General features: G+C 34.7%; 1 protein-coding gene across 1 annotated transcript; it reads right to left on the reverse strand.

Moving 5' to 3' along the window:
- Positions 1 to 3148: 3148 nt before the first annotated feature.
- On the reverse strand, positions 3149 to 6496 carry LOC111793220 (cytochrome c). The gene is made up of 3 exons (XM_023675004.2): positions 6307 to 6496; positions 5094 to 5227; positions 3149 to 3556 (listed from the first exon to the last, which is right to left on the reverse strand). Exons 1-3 carry the CDS (start codon positions 6416 to 6418, stop codon positions 3464 to 3466), a joined length of 339 nt encoding a protein of 112 aa, XP_023530772.1. The 5' UTR covers positions 6419 to 6496; the 3' UTR covers positions 3149 to 3463.
- Between the last annotated feature and the right edge of the window lie 12545 nt (positions 6497 to 19041).

Below are 19041 nucleotides of genomic sequence, written 5' to 3' on the forward strand. Positions count from 1 at the left end.
TTCTTTCAATCTCCAAAATCTTAGCGAAATAACATGAATGACTATTTATAATCTTGAAAATGAACATCAAACACTTAAGATCAATTGAAAGGCTGTAACTCATATCTTTTAATACTGCAATGACCATGAACTATTGACTCTAAAATTGAAAAATACATTGAAAACTCCCTAAATCCAAATATGTATGGTACAATCTTATCATCTATTATGAAGTTTTTGTGACATGATTAAGACACCTTATTTTCTTATTAATACCATATTCATAAAACCATCATCAATATTTATTCCAATAATTCACTAAGAATTGAACCAATCATTAATCAAACATTAAGCATTACGTTTGAATCATGGAATGTGATAGTCATACATAAAAGATTAATAAACCATTAACATAATTTGTGTGATACTATAAGTGCACTGTTGATCCATGATTTAGCTTTTGCACAATTTATTAATCATCCCGTAAAAATTTATCAGTGCTTGTCTTTTTTAAATAGCAATCAATTATACTTTTTATTTTAGAAGTCGCATTGTGATTAAGGTTATCTTAATAAACAAAATGTGTTTTGTGAATGTTTCATCCTATTTCGATTATTGTGCTTCAAGCAAGGGTCAACCAACATTTGGTATCAGAGTTAGGATGTTAAAATAAATGTCATCACTTAACATTGTCGGAGGAGATGCGAGGATGATAAAGAGCGGAAAGAAGGAGCGTATAATGCTCAAGTATCTTCTACTCACGAAGAGTAACTACGCAGCATGGATAATAAAGATGTGTGTTAAGTTACAGGCACAAGGTGTGTTGGATGCTATCGAGCATAGTTACGACATCAAGGAGCAAATGTATAGGATGACTCTTCCTACCATCTACCAAGTAGTAAAAAAAGACGTCCTTCTCAAGTTGACAGAGAAGGACTCGTCCAAGGCAACGTCAGAGACATTGTGAACAATGCATATGGGAGCAGAGCGGGTCAAGGAAACTAAGGTACAAACCTCAAAGAGCGATTTGAGGCTATCCACAAGAAGGATGGTAAGTCGGTGGATGACTTCGCTATGAAGTCAATGATGATTGTCATTGACATTTGTTCGTTAGGCGACAAGGCGGACGAGATTTTTATCATCAAAAAGTTCCTTCGAGATTCATGCAGATCGTTAACTCCATCGAGCAGTTCCATGACCTCAAGAACATGTCGATTGAGGAGGTCGTTTGTTGTCTTAAGGCCCATGATGAGAGACTTTGTGGCTATGATGCTAGAGATGAGTAGAAGTACCTCTTACTTGTACACACAGAGTTGCTCACATTGACGAAAAAAGAACACAATTGATTTTTCCTTTTCAAGTAGAAAGGGATGCGACAACTACAACGTGGAAAGCAGAGGTCGTGACGCGGTCATGACCGTAGACGTGACCACAAAGACACTATGACAATATCTCACTAAACCTACTAATAATAATTTGAAGAGGTTTAAGTCTTATTTGAGATCTTTCTTTTCTTTTATCAAATGCTATTAATAAATTAAATACTAATAATTTTTTTATGAGTTTTAGAAATAGTTTATCCCAATCTAATGAGTATAACCTAAGGTAACGTGGTTGTATATTAATAGGGTTTGATGTGAATTTGAACAAATACTCCCATGGTGTATAGATGAGAATTTGTAGAAGTGCATAGACTAACCAAAGGATGGTTATCTTGAGGTAAAATAGAAAAAAAAAAAAAAAAATCATTTTTAAGTATAACAAATATATACTTTAATTTACGTAAATAATTCTCAAATATACTATGAAATCATAGTATCTATTAAATGGTATCTTAGCTGACATTGTATTCATTAAACATAGCAGGCGTTAATGTTCACATGAATTCTAATACATTGATCGTTGTAAAATTTAAAGATATGATTTTGCCGAAGTTTGAATTTGAAACTGATGTCATAGTTCACATAGGTTGACTTAGATTTCAAAGGATAAAATTGATCTTTCACTAACGAAAAAATGGTGACATTAACTTCTAATTAGGTGTGATATGTTATGCAGTTGTGTATGAGTTTTATGTTGAAGCTTGTAAAACAAGTTGGGGATTTTAAAGCCTCTTCCTTCAGGTTTTTCCTGGAGATTATGAACGAGTGTGAGCACTGATTTTATCAGGGAAAATGGTCGAGCATTTTGGTACCCGATAATTCCAAAACAATATGGTACATTGTAGTGGTTGGTGTTATGATGAAAACAAATTTTCAGCGAATAATGGATCAAATTATATTCCACCATGTTACAGTTTTAAAAAGGACAGGTTAGAGTCTGCCACCAAATTATATTCCACCCTGTTACAGTTTTAAAAAGGACAGGTTAGAGTCTGCCACCATGTTACAGTTTTAAAAAGGACAAGTCCCATCATTATATGCAATGAGTTGACTTACTAAATATTTCTTAAAATACTCAAGCTTACGTGCTACCATTCTATGCACGGATGACAGTAAATGATGAAAAACTCATTGAAAACGTGAAGTTTGGCAACGAATCAATCATACATATCTAAGGAGAAGGATCTATCATGTTCTAGTAATAGAATGATCATTAACATCTACGAACCAAGATATACATCCCGAGTATAAAAGGTAATACAATAAGTCTTGATCGAATGATAGTGGAGTTAACTGACTCTTGCCCTCTATCAGTGAAGAAACCTTTAAAACCGTCCAAACCCATACAACTTAATAGAAACTGATTTCGTTTCGAGACAGCTTTGAAGTTCTACCGACTGGTAAACACATTGTTGAGACAACTTCAAAATTATTTAGGTACACCAATTTTCCCTCATGGAGAGCCATCCCTAAAGAAGTGGGAACCATACAACTTTATGATTAGTCATTTCATGAAGAGTAGACGCTACAACTGAATCCTTACTACTTTTCTCTACCTGTCTTGTCAATTCATGGAGCCAAAGTCCTGTCATGTCTCCTGATATTTTAGTTGTTGACATGGCAAGTTAACTAAATAACAGAAGAGGAAGTGCCCATGTGAATCATTTGAATGTCAAAAATATGCATACTAACATCAAGAAATTCATGACTACATTGCAAAAATACCAAAATTATATCCACCATAAGCGTATTCTTTCTAATAAAGCATTGATGAATGAATTGATAGGTTCTTACAAGCGTGCTATTTATTATGAAAAAAAGATTGCCATAACCGGCTTTACCAAAAAGTTTAGCAGTTATGATCACAAACCAACAACGTAAGCTACAAATGGATGAACTCTGCAAATGATGTATAATAGCGAAGGGAAATAAGAATTTAATGAAAAAAAGGGAACTCTTGTGATTTTCACAAGACAAATCTGTCTGACAGAGAATTACTTTGTACGTGACCTCCAAATTTCCATCTAACCTCAATGTTCTTATTTAATGAAGGGAGTAAAAAGGGTGTGAACAAATTCTAGACAGGCGGAAGCACCGTATCATTAAGCAGTTGATTCCTTCAGATAAGCAATAAGGTCGGCACGATCCTGCGGTTTCTTCAGCCCTGGGAAAACCATCTTCGTTCCGGGTATATACTGTGTGATAATAGACAGCAAAATTTTTGTTAGAACGTCTACAAAATTCATGGAGTTGAGAGCACTCAAAATTGACAACTTCGCATTCCTCAAAACCATAGCAAGCATAAGAGTTTAGAACACTATCAAACAAAGATTCATATGCTAAAAAACTCATACCAACAATTTGAGAAGTAACTAAATATTTATATTTCAAAATAATTATTCAAAAAGATTAAGGCCTGACAATGGTATTATTTTACTTAGATATTACTTATCTATTACAAAACAGAAATATTATGATATATTCAACAAAGTTTAATGTATAATTTTACTTTTAACATATTAAATGGATAATATACAGCGGTGATTCAATTAAAAGCCATGAGCCAAACATGGGTTTTCCGTTGTTATAAACAACGGTGGTGTTCCTTTCCCTTTGAGCCATAAAAGCCAAAAATAACCCACAATTCATTGATGCACAAAACCTTTTCACTTTTGAAAGAATGACCTTCAAGGAACAAAGAGAAAGGACTTTAGTGTCTTTAAGGGAAGGAGGTCAAGAACCAACCACATCTGAGTAGTAGTGCCATTACAAGTTTCCAAAAAAAGGGAGATTGCCTAGGGACTCCGACACAGAAGACCAACCTGGTGAAATACAGCTCTGAAGACACATTTTATAAATGATGTAGCAAGAGTTGATACTTCCACTCAGAAGTTACCACCAAGATTATTTCACTTTCTTTGGAAGCTTTTGAATATCTTTCATGCCAAACTGAGAGCAGAGAAGAAATTTTTGCTCCCTTCGTAATTATGTCCATGAAATAAGAGTGGCAAAAGAAGAGACCAAATTTTCCACCAACCAAAGCCATTGAAACTTATGGGTGAACAAGGATTTCCAATAAGAGAACAGGACTCGGGACAAACCCAGCCACAAAAGGAGGACAAAAAAGATCAAGGGGGGGAACGCAACTAATGCCCAAATGTGCAGGTTCACCATTAGGTTATGTTGAGACCAGTGTGTTCTCTATTAATGGAGACTTAAGACGCCATTGGAGAAAATCATGAAATTCAATGTGCTAAAAAAAATATTAACATGCTAGATTGTCTGAAGCATATTCAGATATAAGAGAGAAATTTTAAGGGTGCTTTTGATTCTAGCTTAAATCAAGATTGAAACTCCAAGTGGGGGGAGGCTTTGTTTTGACTATATTAAAGTAGAAAAGGTGCAAGATTCCATGGATAACTTTTAATTGAAGCTATTTGAAATGTTTAAAAAAAGTACTTTAACAAAGCTCCAGGGAGAAGATGGTAAAAGGTGGGACATGTTGATCGAAGAGCCCGAAATATTTCATCAGGTGTTGCTCAGTTGGACAAGTATTATGAAGAACAAGGCTACCGATAGCAAGTACAGAACATGGCAACGCTTATTTAGGTGTGTGGTCACAATTATTTTCACTTAATCGGCAAGTAAGACATCTGGAAAACTCAGGGAAATAAACCAACTCTAAATCAAATGCCATACGTTAAGAAGTGTTAAGAAATAGAGAGTATCTACCTTCTTGGGGTTAAGCAAGTAATCATACAATGTCTTCTCTTCCCATATCACAGCCATATTCTTGTTGGCAGCGGAGTAAGAGTATCCAGGAGTTGTACCAGATTGCCGTCCAAATAGCCCATTCAAATTGGGACCTGCAAGATCCAAGTGACGTTGCTAGTTTTAGTGTCGACTTAAATACTAACAAAGAAGAGCTGATTTTCCCCCATGACCCAGCGGGGGGGTGAGATCAAATTCTACTCCAATTAAAAGTATCAAATATAATCATTATCAGTAAATTAAATTTCCATCGACTCAACATTTCCATCGATATTTCCACATCCATGGATTTGACATCAACAAAAGGGGTGATTCATCATTTCCATTATACAATTTAAAAAAAAAAACATGAAACATAAAAATTTATAATAATAAAAAAAGAGAAAAGAGGAAAAAAAATGTCAAATAGTCATTTTAACTTGTTTTAAACGTTAAAAAATGTTGATTTACACAATGTTTTTTTCTTTAGAATTCATTGTTTGTAACTTAGCCAGAAATTTACATCCGACATTTAATCGATACTTCAATGGTCATTTATCTCTGTTAAATTAAGACCCCAACATTTTCATCCAGGTTGAGATGTTAAAACTTGATCATCATAACAAATAAGATAACAAGAATAGCAGCTAGAACCACAATAGAAAATATACAAAAAATGGACACAGATAAATGTAGATTTAATCGTTAACCTCGATCAGAATTTATATTGAACAATGTCTATCACATCAAACAAAAACATACCACCTTATCATACCAAGTTAATAGATGATAACAATTTCTAAAAAACCACAATTTAAAAAGATATAAATATGATACATTAGTAATAGCTTCTATAATAGTATACGTTTCTAAATGTTAAAATTCGTCTCATCAAATCAAATAACCAAAATATATATGCCTTCGGGGTTTCCTTCTCGGACAAGGACAAGTGAGATTCCACGAAAAGTGTTTATCAAGGCCGATACTAACTATTATAAACCTAGTGCGCTGGGGAGGGGGAGAGAAAGAGAGAGAGAACAATCAGATCGGTTGAAGCTAGCTCAAATCAGCGTCACGATCCCCGAAGACGGTTGGATACGTTCATATTACCAACAGAGAGCAAATGATCTCCAATCGCAAAGAAATTCTTACATATGAATAAGAAGAGCTAATGGAGAAAGAGAGAGAGAAGGACCTTGCTTATGACCAGCTCCTTTGTCGACAGTGTGGCACTGAGCGCATTTGGTCTTGAAGATCTTCTCTCCAGCTTTGGAATTGCCGGGAGGGGCTTCGTCAAAGCTCGCCATGGCGTTGGAATGAGGTTGCGTTCAGATCTGAGAGCTAGGGTTCGCAGAGTTTCTGGACGGATGAAGAAACCATTCTTTATACCAACGCACCGCTTAGGGTGTTTTTTGTCTTTTTACAGTTCCCTTTATTTAATTTTTCTATTTTCTTTTTGGCTTTTAAGTCGGCGCAACACCCACCCCTCACCGCATGTTTCACAATGTCTGCTAATAATTGTCTGAGCTCCTTTTTTTTTATTTCTTTTTATTCACTTTTTTTCTTTTTTTTTTCTTCCAAAAGGACGCGTGGCCTAAATTCCCACCATTGATTCTTACATCAAATTTAATTTATTTTTAAACCCAAAAAAATAAAAAGACAAAAAAATCCTTCTTAGGTGATACCTCATATTTATGAAGGTTGTTTTGCTGAATTGCATTCACGAAGTGACCAAAGAACAAAGTTACAAATGTTGTAAACCACTCAAGTTGGGCCTAAAATTGCATCTCCTTTGCTATTTTTTCATAACCAATAACCTTTACAAACTCACTTCCTCGTCTTATCTTTACCGAAAAAAATAATAAACATTGGTTGGGTATTTAAAAAATACTCAATAAGTAGCCTCAATATTAGGGTCTTCATATGCAATTAAGATGATGGACCTTACATTGTCATGAGGATTGGTCCTTACATGTGCACCGAGTGTCACAATCGCACTTTTAATGGCAGCGGGCTTGCGATTATGCGGCGCTCACTTTTCAACGACAAGTGAGCTATGTCAATTCGTTCTTGCGTCGCCTACGGCCAAGCGACGTATGCTCGAGTCTCTAGCCTCGGTTTTAAGAGAAGATTTTAGAGAACGAGAGTAGAGAGAGATTTTTGAAAGAGACGTTATATAAGCAAGCAAGAGAGAAATAACAACGGCTTACAGTATATAACCTTGGGTAAGGAGAAGTTGACAACTAGTCGTACCCCCTATAGTACATTCTGAGGCATTTCATGTCTGATAGGCCTAGACATGATATTTCTGAAACGTTATACTTCCTAGAAATATAAGAGTAAAACACTAGAATATGAAAAGACATAAAGGGTTGGGCTTGTCAGGGGCATGCGGCCATGGGCAACACGCCTTGGACGAGCATGACCGTGACACCGAGCAGAACTACGAAGGATTTTCTTTGTGGTTGCACAATATGTTGGGAATCCAACTACGAACTGACAACCAAGTGTACACGAATGAAATGCAAACTTTCACAATAATAGGGAATATGTTTAAACAAGTCAACCTCTTTCACACAAGGAGGGCAATAATCTTATCTCAAATAGAGAATGTTCTTATGGAGTTGCAGGAGAAGCATATATCAATTGGTGCACTCAAATGACTTAACCTCTCAATATTGGCATTCCATGGATCAACCTGATGCCCGACAACCTATACATGCAATGGATTCTATTGTGTTAACTTTAGGAGTGTTATTGTGTTAACTTTGCTCCTAACAATCCTAAGATTCAACAAGGAAATTGTAAGCTTAAGGCAAAACTTCTTTTGGAACAAAAAGCAACTACGGTTGATTTCAGCGACTACTTACCGTACATGACAAATTTTGAACACAAATACAACATCTCTTTAAAATGTGACTCTTAAGTGAATACAAAGGGTACTTCATGCTTTCATAAATGGAAGGTACATTTGGTCACAAGGCGAGTAATGTCCAAAGTTTTGTGTTTGAAAAATCCATCCTATTAAAGTCAGGGACCAACACCAAAACCCTTTTGACTTGCCACAGTTGGACCGAAGAATTACGATGCATATGTGACAAAGTATCAACATAAATTGATGGTGTCTCATTATCTAATTGGAGATAGAAATGTCACAATTGATTTTTCATCAAAATTATAGTCTTATAAGATTCGATTAAATGGAGAAATGAAGTTATTTTACGACGAAAGGAGTGGATTAAATACAAATCTATAAGAAGATATGACATGATATAAAACAAGTTTTAAGACCCCTTCAAGAACGGACTTAGTAGCGTTGGACATGCAAAAAATGGGCAAAGGCCAAGCTTGGGTAAATGGGCGAAGCATAGACCAATTTTGGTCTTCTTTCATGGCTAGGATGGCTAGCAACGGTAGTTGTAGTGCGACCTGTGACTACATAGGTGCATATGACTCTAGCAAATGTGTTGGAAATTGTGGAAATCCTTTTCAAAGATGTTATCACCTTTCAAGATCGTTTCTTTCCGATGACACAAACACATTGATTTTGTTTAAAAAAGTTGGTCGAAATTCTCAACAAGGGTCCGTTTGAACTATAGCTATAGAAACTAGGTGTGAAAATGCACCCTAAACCTTGAAATAGGGTTTTTAAATTTATAAATAAATTATGCAAGCGACAAAGATGTTCCAACCGACGTAGTTTCTTATTTTAAAACTACAACCTGAAATTTTAAACAAATAATATCTGTTTAGTTCTCTAATTACTTCTATCTAACCATTTTTTTGCATTTGTTAATTTTAAATTAAAACATTAATTGTTGTTAATTTATTTTTATTAAATAAAAAATTAAAATAATTTTGAACAATTAAATTTTGATTTAAATTTCAATAAATATATTATAAAGAATATGTTTAAGTTTTTTTTAAAAAGTTTTTCTTAGTAGTCAATATTAATAATTATTATTAACAAGAAGAATTAAAAGTAGAAACAATATAAACATAAATAATTGAAAATTTAAAAAATATCATATTTTGAAAAAAAGCAACCATGAAACTTTTACTTGTAAATAAGTTGTACACTAGTCAAATTGAATTAGTATAATAGTAGTACAATGAAACTTTTTATTCTTTGGCATTTTTCATGTAACCAAGCACCCAAGCTTACCAACGGACTTGTTGCACCTCTCATATCTTACCATCTGAAACTTCAATTGTTTCTGTTTCTAACTTAGTCATTCTTCTGCCAATACCTTACAATTGGTATCAGAGCCACTACTGGCTTTGAAGAGTAGCAAAATATAGAGAGTATGAGTGAAGATAAAACTTTAACGAAAATTCCTCACATCGATGGTCACTATGATTACTAGAGTGAGGTGACGGAAAATTTGCTAAGAGAAAAGGGTCTATGGAGTGTGGTGGAGATTGGTTTTTTAGAACCAGTGGAAGGAACAATGTTGATTGAGGCATAAAAGGTGCACCTTGATGATGCTAGACTCAAAGATCACTAAGTAAAACATTACCTCTTCTAAGTAATTGATCGTACTCTCTTTGAACAAATCTTGAATTGTCGCACAGCCAAGATTGTTTGGGATTCAATGAAGCGAAAGTTTGGTGGAAAACAAAAGTGAAAAAATCTCTTCTTAATGCATTAAGGAGAGAATTTGAGATCCTAAAGATGAAGAAGGGGGAAAGTATCACTAATTATTTTACAAGAGTGATGATGATGTCCAACAATATGAGAAGCAATGGAGAAGATATGCCAGAAAAGAAAATTGTAGAAATTTTCAACGTATCCTGAAAAAATTTACTTATAGTATCCATTGAGGAATCAAAAGATACTGATAACATGTCCATCGATGAATTACAAAGTTCATTAGTGGTGCATGAACAAATTTTTTGAATATCCAGCATTGATGGAAAGGAGCAAGTTCTGGAAGTCGAAGGTCAAACATAAATAAGTAACAGAGGAAGAGAAACTTATAGGGCAAAGGACGCGGAAGAGGAAGATCAACTTTCAACAAAGCAACTGTTGAATGTTATAGGTGTCATGGCTTAGGCAACTGTTGAATGTTATAAGGTGTCATGGCTTAGGCAACTGTTGAATGTTATAGGTGTCATGGCTTAGGCAATTGTTGAATGTTATAGGTGTCATGGCTTAGGCAACTGTTGAATGTTATAGGTGTCATAACTTATGATAAGAATCACGGTGTTCCAAATGTTCCAACTGGACCTATGGCTTAGGCAATTGTTGAATGTTATAGGTGTCATGACTTAGGCAACTATTGAATGTTATAGGTGTCATGGCTTAGGCAACTATTGAATGTTATAGGTGTCATAACTTATGATAAGAATCACGGTGTTCCAAATGTTCCAAGGCGAAGAAGATTCAACAAACATTCATTCTTCATCTACAAAATAGGATCGGCTCGGCTCAACCATCATTTCTAGAATTAAAAGTTGATACGATTGACAGGGTTTGAACCTACCCGAGTGAAGCCCAATAGATTTCAAATTTGTCTCCTTAGCCACTCAAATATATCCACATTTATTGGAAGATTTTATTGTTTTTTTCATTTTCATTTTGCAATGGTCAAATGGTCAAATGGTCAAAATTAACTAAAGGGGATCGGGATTGAATCCCGACCACAAACGTCTTTTGTCGGGAGACTATAAATACCCACAATATGTTATGTAAAAATCAGATTCGTGGATGAATGTAATTCAGATCTCAAATTGAGACGTTTTTCTTAGAAATTCGAGCATCATATTTGCCATTCCTAAGTTTCAAGCAATTTTTGTGGTAGAATTGCACCCGAGTCATTCAGTAAAGTCTTGATCAAGTTGATTGTGGAGTGACTCAATTTAGAATAAGGTTTCCAAATCTTGCTTCTAGATTTTCGATTGTAAGAGGTAATCTAATTCTAGCCTTATCTCTTGGTTGATCCAAATTTCGTATACGGAGGTGTTAATTATTTTGATTCAAGGGTTATTGCTTTAACAAAACTTAGATCGTTGGGCTGAGGATTAGAGTTGCCTTATCAATTTGGTATCAGAGTGTAGGTTTACATCTTTGTGGCCGACTCTAGAATTGATTTTATCTTTCCTTTATGCTATTGTTTATCTTTTCTTCAAATCTGTCCATTTATTTTTCTTGCTGTCATTTCCGCCATTACTCATCAACTTTTCACCTTGTTATCATTTTCTTCCTAAAGATCACGTTTAGATCTTGAAAAAAAAAAAAAATCTCATCATATTTGTTCTTACAATTATGATTATAAACGATCTTTATCATTTTTTTTAGATCATTTGCATGTTTATTTGAAGATCAAATAAACTTCGATTCACATCTTTTTCTTAATCCATCTAAATCTAGAACCGTTGTGTTTGATATATTTTTTTTTCTCATAATCTACGCTTGAAGATAACTTCTAAATTTCCCGAATTCTGTAAAAAGGAGAGTTATATGGTTCTTGAAATCTTCACATCCTTTCTTTTTGGATTTTTTTCAATGTGCAATTCTATCCAAAAATATCTTGTGTCCCTTATTTGTTTGTTCACTCCTTGTTTTATTTTATTGTTATTTCATAATTAATTTATCTTGATTGCCTTGAATAGCTTGCTAGTATAAGAATTGCTTTATGGATATATTAGCCTACCTTGATCATAATTTAGTCACTTTCCCAAACAGCTTACCTTTGTGTGTATAAACACGAGTGTCCCTGAGTGTAAAATTAGTGAGTTGAGTGTGTGAGGTCCTAAACATATTCCATTATTGTTTGTACAATCATGAACCAAGACGGAGGAAATAGAGGGGAGATCAATGAAGCTAGGTGGAGAGAAGCATAGGTCGGAACAATTACTCGTTTGAATCAAGTTATTAGCACATTGACAGACTGGATGGAGCGAATTGAAATAGCCTTGGGTAATCTTCAAGGGAGGGAAGTACTCTTGAATGAAGGAGTTGAAAATGAAGAAGATGACAATGTCACCCTTTTAGCGGGACATAGTCCTAGGGGAGGGAGAGATGTCGGTCGAGGGAGAGGAAGAGTCAGAAGAAGGGGTAGAGAAATTTTAGTACCAAAAAGAATTGAGAGGGAGTACCAGTATGAGAGAGGAGAAGAAAGAGGAGTCGGGGGAGTAAAGCTAAAAATTCCAACTTTCTATGGGAGATCTGATCCAGAGGAGTATTTGCAATATGAGAGCAAAATTGAGCATGTTTTCGATTGCAACAATTTCAGTGAAGAAAGAAAGTTGAAGCTTGTCGTGGCTGAATTTTGTGATTACACCATTATATGGTGGACATCTTTGAAATTAGAGTGGAGGAGAAATTATGAAGAACCAATTGAAACGTGTGGGGAATTGAAGACATTAATGAGAAAAATGTACATTCCTAAGCATTATTCTCGAGTACTCAAGCAAAAACTCTATACTTTGCAACAGAGATCCAAAATTGTTGAAGAATATTACAAAGAAATGGAGGCCCTTTTGAATAGAGCATGTATTGATGAAGATAAGGAAGATACAATGGTCCTTGGTGGGTTAAACTGACAACTTGCTCATCAAGTGGATAGGCAAGCGTACTTAGATATGCAAGAATTGTTACACCTTGCTGTCAAAATTGAAGGGCAACTAACTTGGGAGAAGGAGAACTTCAAAAGGTATGGTATTTCAAAGTCTATTACTTTCAACCCTTGGAAAAAGAATGCAAATATTGAAAAGATAGATTTCAAAGGTGAGGCAAGTATGATCTTGATAAACAGAACAAAGTTGAGACCTCCCAGGGTAAAGAGAAAGCAGAGGAATATAAGGAGATTCGAGAAAAAAAATAGAGACATCAAATGTTGGAAATGTCAAGGAATTGGTCATCTTAGTCGTGATTGTCCTAACAAGAGAGTCATGATCATCAAGAATGGATAAGTTGTCACAGATAGTGAGGAAAGTGACCAGGAGGAGCTAGTTGAAGAAGAAATCCAGGAGAATAGGAGGAATTGGAAGATGGGAGTCATTTGGTACTTGTTACCAAAAGACTTCTTAAAACTCCAGTTACAGAGACTGATGTTGATGATCAAAGAGACAACCTATTTCACACAAGGTGTTTAGTCAAGGGACTCCTTGTAGTCTTGTAATTGATAGTGGAAGCTGCACCAATGTCATAAGTACCATGCTGATCAAAAGGTTGCTAATTCCAACCCAACACCATCCTAAACCTTACAAGCTTCAATGGCTCAATGACAGTGGAACAATGAAGGTAACTTCTCAAGCTTTAATATCTTTTACTTTGGGAAAATATAAAGATGAAGTTGTTTGTGATGTTTTACCAATGCATTCTGGAGACATATTGCTTGGCCGACCATGGCAATTTGACAGGAGTGTTATGTATGATGGCTATTTGAATAGGTATTCTTTTGTAAAAGATGGTAGAAAAACCACTCTTGTACCTTTGAGTTCTACAAATGTATTTACTGATCAATTAAAGTTGGAAGAAAAAAAAGAAAGAGTTCGAGGAAAAAGAGTTGAAAGAGAAAAACACAGTGAAAAAAAAAGAATGAAATTGAAAGGAAAAAAAAAAGGAAAGAATGTGAGTTGTTTGGCTAGAGTTGGAGAGGTTAGAAGGGCAATGTTCTCACAAACAACCATCTTTGTACTTGTGTACAAGGAAGGATGTTTGGTCTCTAACGATAACAATTTGTCTTTGCCTAGTATGTTTCAATCTCTTTTACAGGAATTTGATGACGTATTCCAAGATGAAGTCCCTAAAGGACTACCTCCCATTAGAGGTATTGAACATAAAATAGACTTCATTCCAGGGGCAGTCATTTCTAATAGGCCAGCTTATAGAGCCAACCCAACTGAGACTAAAGAAATTCAAAGGTCAATAGAGGAGCTAATGGAGAAGTGCTATATACGAGAGAGTTCGAGTCCATGTTCTGTGTGCCGAAGAAAGATGGAACGTGGATAGAGCCAACCCAACTGAGACTAAAGAAAATCAAAGGTCAATAGAGGAGCTAATGGAGAAGTGCTATATACGAGAGAGTTTGAGTCCATGTTCTATACCAATCTTATTGATGCCGAAGAAAGATGGAACGTGGATAGAGCCAACCCAACTGAGACTAAAGAAAATCAAAGGTCAATAGAGGAGCTAATGGAGAAGTGCTATATACGAGAGAGTTTGAGTCCATGTTCTGTACCAATCTTATTGGTGCCGAAGAAAGATGGAACGTGGTGCATGTGCGTGGATTGTAGAGCCATCAACAAAATCACGGTAAAGTATCAACATCCTATTCCTAGGCTAGATGATATGCTTGATGAATTGCATGGTTCATGTTTATTTACAAAGATTGACTTGAAATCTGGATATCATCAAATTAGAATGCATGTAGGAGACGAATAGAAAACCCTTTCAAAACTAAGTTTGGATTGTATGAATGACTTGTTATGCTTTTTGGGTTAACTAATGCTCCTAGTACATTTATGCGCTTAATGAATCACGTTTTGAGAGAATATTTAGGAAAGCATGTTGTTGTGTATTTTGATGATATTTTAATTTATTCAAAGACTCTGCATGAGCATGTGGAGCGTGTTAAGTTAGTTTTGATTAGTGTAGTTTTTGCATGGAAAAAGTTAACTTTCTCGGCTTCATAGTTGGTAAAAATGGAGTAGAAGTAGATGAAGAGAAAGTTAAAGCAATCAGGGATTGACCAACACCACAAAATTCAAGTGAAGTTCGTAGTTTTCATGGGTTAGCTAGCTTCTATAGGAGATTTATAAAAGATTTTAGCACCATAGCTGCACCATTGAATGACTTAGTGAAAAAGAATGTTGTTTTTAAATGGGGAGATATGCAAGATAATGCATTGAATGAGCTTAAGAATAAATTAACCAATGTACCATTACTTGTCTTGCCTAACTTTGATAAAACTTTTGAAATTGAGTGTGATGCAAGTGGTTTGGGCATAGGTGCTGTTTTGATGCAAGATGGAAAACCCGTAATGTATTTTAGTGAAAAACTAAATGTGGCAGCATTGAACCATCCTACCTATGATAAAGAATTGTTTGCTTTAGTTCGCACAGGTGCCAACACTACTTATGGCCCAGAGAATTTGTGCTCCACTCTGATCATAAAAGCTTGAAGTATCTTAAGGGTCAAAGCAAACTGAATCGTAGGCATGCAAAGTGGGTGAAGTTTATTGAAACATTTCCATATGTTATCAAATATAAGCAAGGTAAGGATAATGTGGTAGCTGATGCATTATCTAGAAGGTACCATCTTTTTACACCTCTTAGTGCAAAAATTCTTGGATTTGAGCATATTAAAGAATTATATCGAGATGACCAAGGCTTTGGAATTATTTATGCATTTTGTCTTACAAAAACAGGGGTGGATGATTATTATATGTTTCATGAATTTTTATTTAAGAAAAGTAAGCTTTGTATTCCTAAATGCTCTATCGGAGATTTGCTTGTAAAAGAAGCACATGACAGTGGCTTAATGGGACATTTTGGGATTAATAAAACTTATAATATGTTGCATGAACACTTCTTTTGGGCGAAAATGAAGCATGATGTTCATAAGTTAGTCAATGCTTTAAATGCAAAGAAGCTAAATCTAGATCACAACCAAATGGATTGTACACTCGTTTGAATGTACCTAACGAACCCTGGAGTAATATATCTATGAATTTTGTTCTTGGTTTACCGCACACTACAAAGGGTAAAGATAGTATTTTTGTTGTGGTAGACAGATTTAATAAGATGGCTCATTTTATTGCATGCAATAAGACAGACAATGCAAAACATGTTGCTGGCTTATTTTTTAAGGAAGTAGTAAGATTACATGGAATCCCTAAAATAATTGTTAGGGACAGGGATGCTAAAATTCTAAGTCAGTTTTGGAAAGTATTGTGGGTAAATTGGGTACCAAATTGTTGTTTTCAACTACATGTTATCCTCAAATAGATGGACAAAACTGAGGTAGTTAATAGAACATTAGAAGCATTGCTTAAGGCTATTATTTTTTAGAATATTAAGTCTTGGATGCATGTTTGTCGTTAGTAGAGTTTGCATATAATAAGCAATTCATAATACCACTCATTGTTCTCCTCTGGAAGTTGCTTATGGATTTAATCCACTTATGCCTCTTGATTTACCCCCTATTCCTTCTAATATTTTGGTGAGTGACGCAGCTACAAGTAAGGCATACTTGATCAAAACATTGCACAACGAGGTGAAGGAGAGAATTGAGAACCAAAATTTCAAAGTTGCTTCAAGGATTAACAAAAGATAGAAAGAAATCATTTTTAAATCTGGTGACTGGGTTTGGATACATTTTCGCAAGGAGCGATTCCCATCTCAACGGAAGACAAAGTTACATCCAAGAAGGGATGACCCTTATCAAGTCCCGGAAAGAATTAATATTAACAAAGGATGAAAGTAAATCATTTTTAAACCTGGTGACTGGGTTTAGATACATTTTCGCAAGGAGCGATTCCCATCTCAACGGAAGACAAAGTTACATCCAAGAGGGGATGACCCTTATCAAGTCCTTGAAAGAATTAATAACAGTGCATATAAAATTGATCTTCCCGGAGACTTTTCAGTGATGATTTTTCTGATTCGAGGACGAATCCTTTTGAAGAGGGGAAAAGTGATTCCTAATTCGAGGACGAATTCTTTTGAAGAGGGAAAAAATGATAAGAATCACGGTGTTCCAAATGAACCTATTACACGAAATTGGTTCATTTCTAGAATTAGAAGCTGATACGATCGACTCGAAGTTGAAAAACTTTAAAAAATGTCAACAACAAAATTTGAACCTACACGAGTAAAGCCCAATAGATTTCAAATTTATTTCCTTAGCCACTCAAACATATCAATGTTTGTTGGAAGATTTTATTGTTTTTTTCGTTTTCATTTTGTAATGGTCAAATTGTCAAAATTGACTTCGTATTTTTTTGGAGATTAAAGGGGGGATCGGGATTGAATCCCAGCCACAAATGTCTTTTGTCGGGAGACTATAAATACCCACAATATGTTATATAAAATCAGATTCGTTGATGAATGTAATTCAGATCTCAAATTGAGATGTTTCCCTTAGAAATCCGAGCATCATATTTGCCATTTCTAAGTTTCAAGCAATTCTTGTGGTAGAATTGCACCCGAGCCATTCAATCAAGTCTTGATCAAGTTCGATTGTGGAGGGACTCAATTTAGAACAAGGTTTCCAAATCTTGCTTCTAGATCTTCGATCGTAGGAGGTAATCTAATTCTAGCCTTATCTCTTGGTTGATCCAAATTTCGTACAAGGGGTGTTAATTACTTTGATTCAAGGGTTCTTGCTTCAACAAAAGCTGGATCGTTGGGCTGTGGATTAGGGTTGCCTTATCAACTTAGGTCATTTTCAATATGAATGTCCAAGAATGAATAGAATTGAATTATGCAGAGTTGAAAGAAGATGAAATGCTATTAATGACTTATTGAAACAAAAAGAAGTGATGCTTGATTATTAGACTCTAGTTGCTCAAACCATATGTGTACAAATGAAGCTATGTTTTCAAGCTTAGACAATAACTTTTCTCACACGGCCAAACTTGGAAATAATACAAACATGAAAGTTACTTGAAAGAATTTAGTGGAATTAACTTTGTAGGAGGTTTGTTACACTATTAGTAATGTGTATTGGGAACTTGAACTAAAAAATAATCTCGCGTTCGACACCTACAAGAAAAAGGAATAGGAGTGTTGTTTAAAGATGGTGTATGTAGCATTTATCATCAACAAAAAGTAAAAATGATAGAGTCAATTATGAGGGCAAACCGACTACTCATTTTTTTTACTAAACTATCTACCACAACAAATAAAGGAAGATGCCTTCAAGGTATATCTGAAGAGGGTGAAGGAAATATGACATTCTTGATGATTTCAGATTATGTGAATTTTGAGGAAGTTCTCCAAAGTTCAGGAAGGAGATTGGTTGTGGATGAAGAAATTAACTCCATTGAAAAAAAAAATCAAACATGGAACTTTCTTGAGCAAAGAAAATAGGAGTAAAATGATTTTATAAGACCAAGCTAAATGACTCTGTAGAAGTTGATTAATACAAAGTAAAATTGGTGGTAAAATGCTACACACAAGAGCATGTAATTAATTGTACGGAAATGTTTGCACCCATGGCCAGAATGTATACTATGAAAATGATCATTGCTTTTTGCATCCGAAAAGGTTGAAAACTCTATTAGTTAGATGACAAATCTATTGTTCGACACGGTGAGTTAAAAGAATGGAGGAGATGGTATATTGTAACAGCTCAAGCCCACCATTAGCAAATAGTGCCCGCCTTAGCTTATTATGTATCATCGTCCATCTCATAATTTTAAAACACGTATTTCAAAGTTATGAACGGGTACTCATCCACATAATCCACGTACGGCAGGCAGGCAGACGTAATAAAGTAAAAGCAGAAATTATTATTGGAATGGATGGATATTGGGAGATAAAAAACTAATAATTTGTTTCTGTAATTCGACATTCTTAGTTTTCATTAGTTTTCATTGATAATCTCTCCAATAAGTGTTTGGTTGGAGTTTTCTAAACATCATTTGCATATTCATCCAATTTTCTAAACCATTCTTAAAAAAAAAAAAAAAAAAAAAAGAGTGTGCTTTTTCTTTTCTCTCTCTCCTAATTTGTTATTCATTTTTATTCCTAATCTTATTGTAAATATGATAATTAATTAACTAATTCATCTGGATTTACCAAAATTAATTCCATTAATTGTTTAATTATAATAAATTATTTAAATATACATTTAATACAAATAAAAGTTTATTAATAGAATGGAATTACTTTTTATTAAAATTATAATTAATTAGCTAATAATAACTTTAGCATTATTAATTAGTTAACTGGAATTTTTTAACTTCCTAAAAAGTTT

Source organism: Cucurbita pepo, chromosome 1 (genome assembly GCF_057944985.1).
Source record: "Cucurbita pepo subsp. pepo isolate OVF chromosome 1, ASM5794498v1, whole genome shotgun sequence".
In the NCBI taxonomy this organism is placed as follows: Eukaryota; Viridiplantae; Streptophyta; class Magnoliopsida; order Cucurbitales; family Cucurbitaceae; genus Cucurbita; species Cucurbita pepo.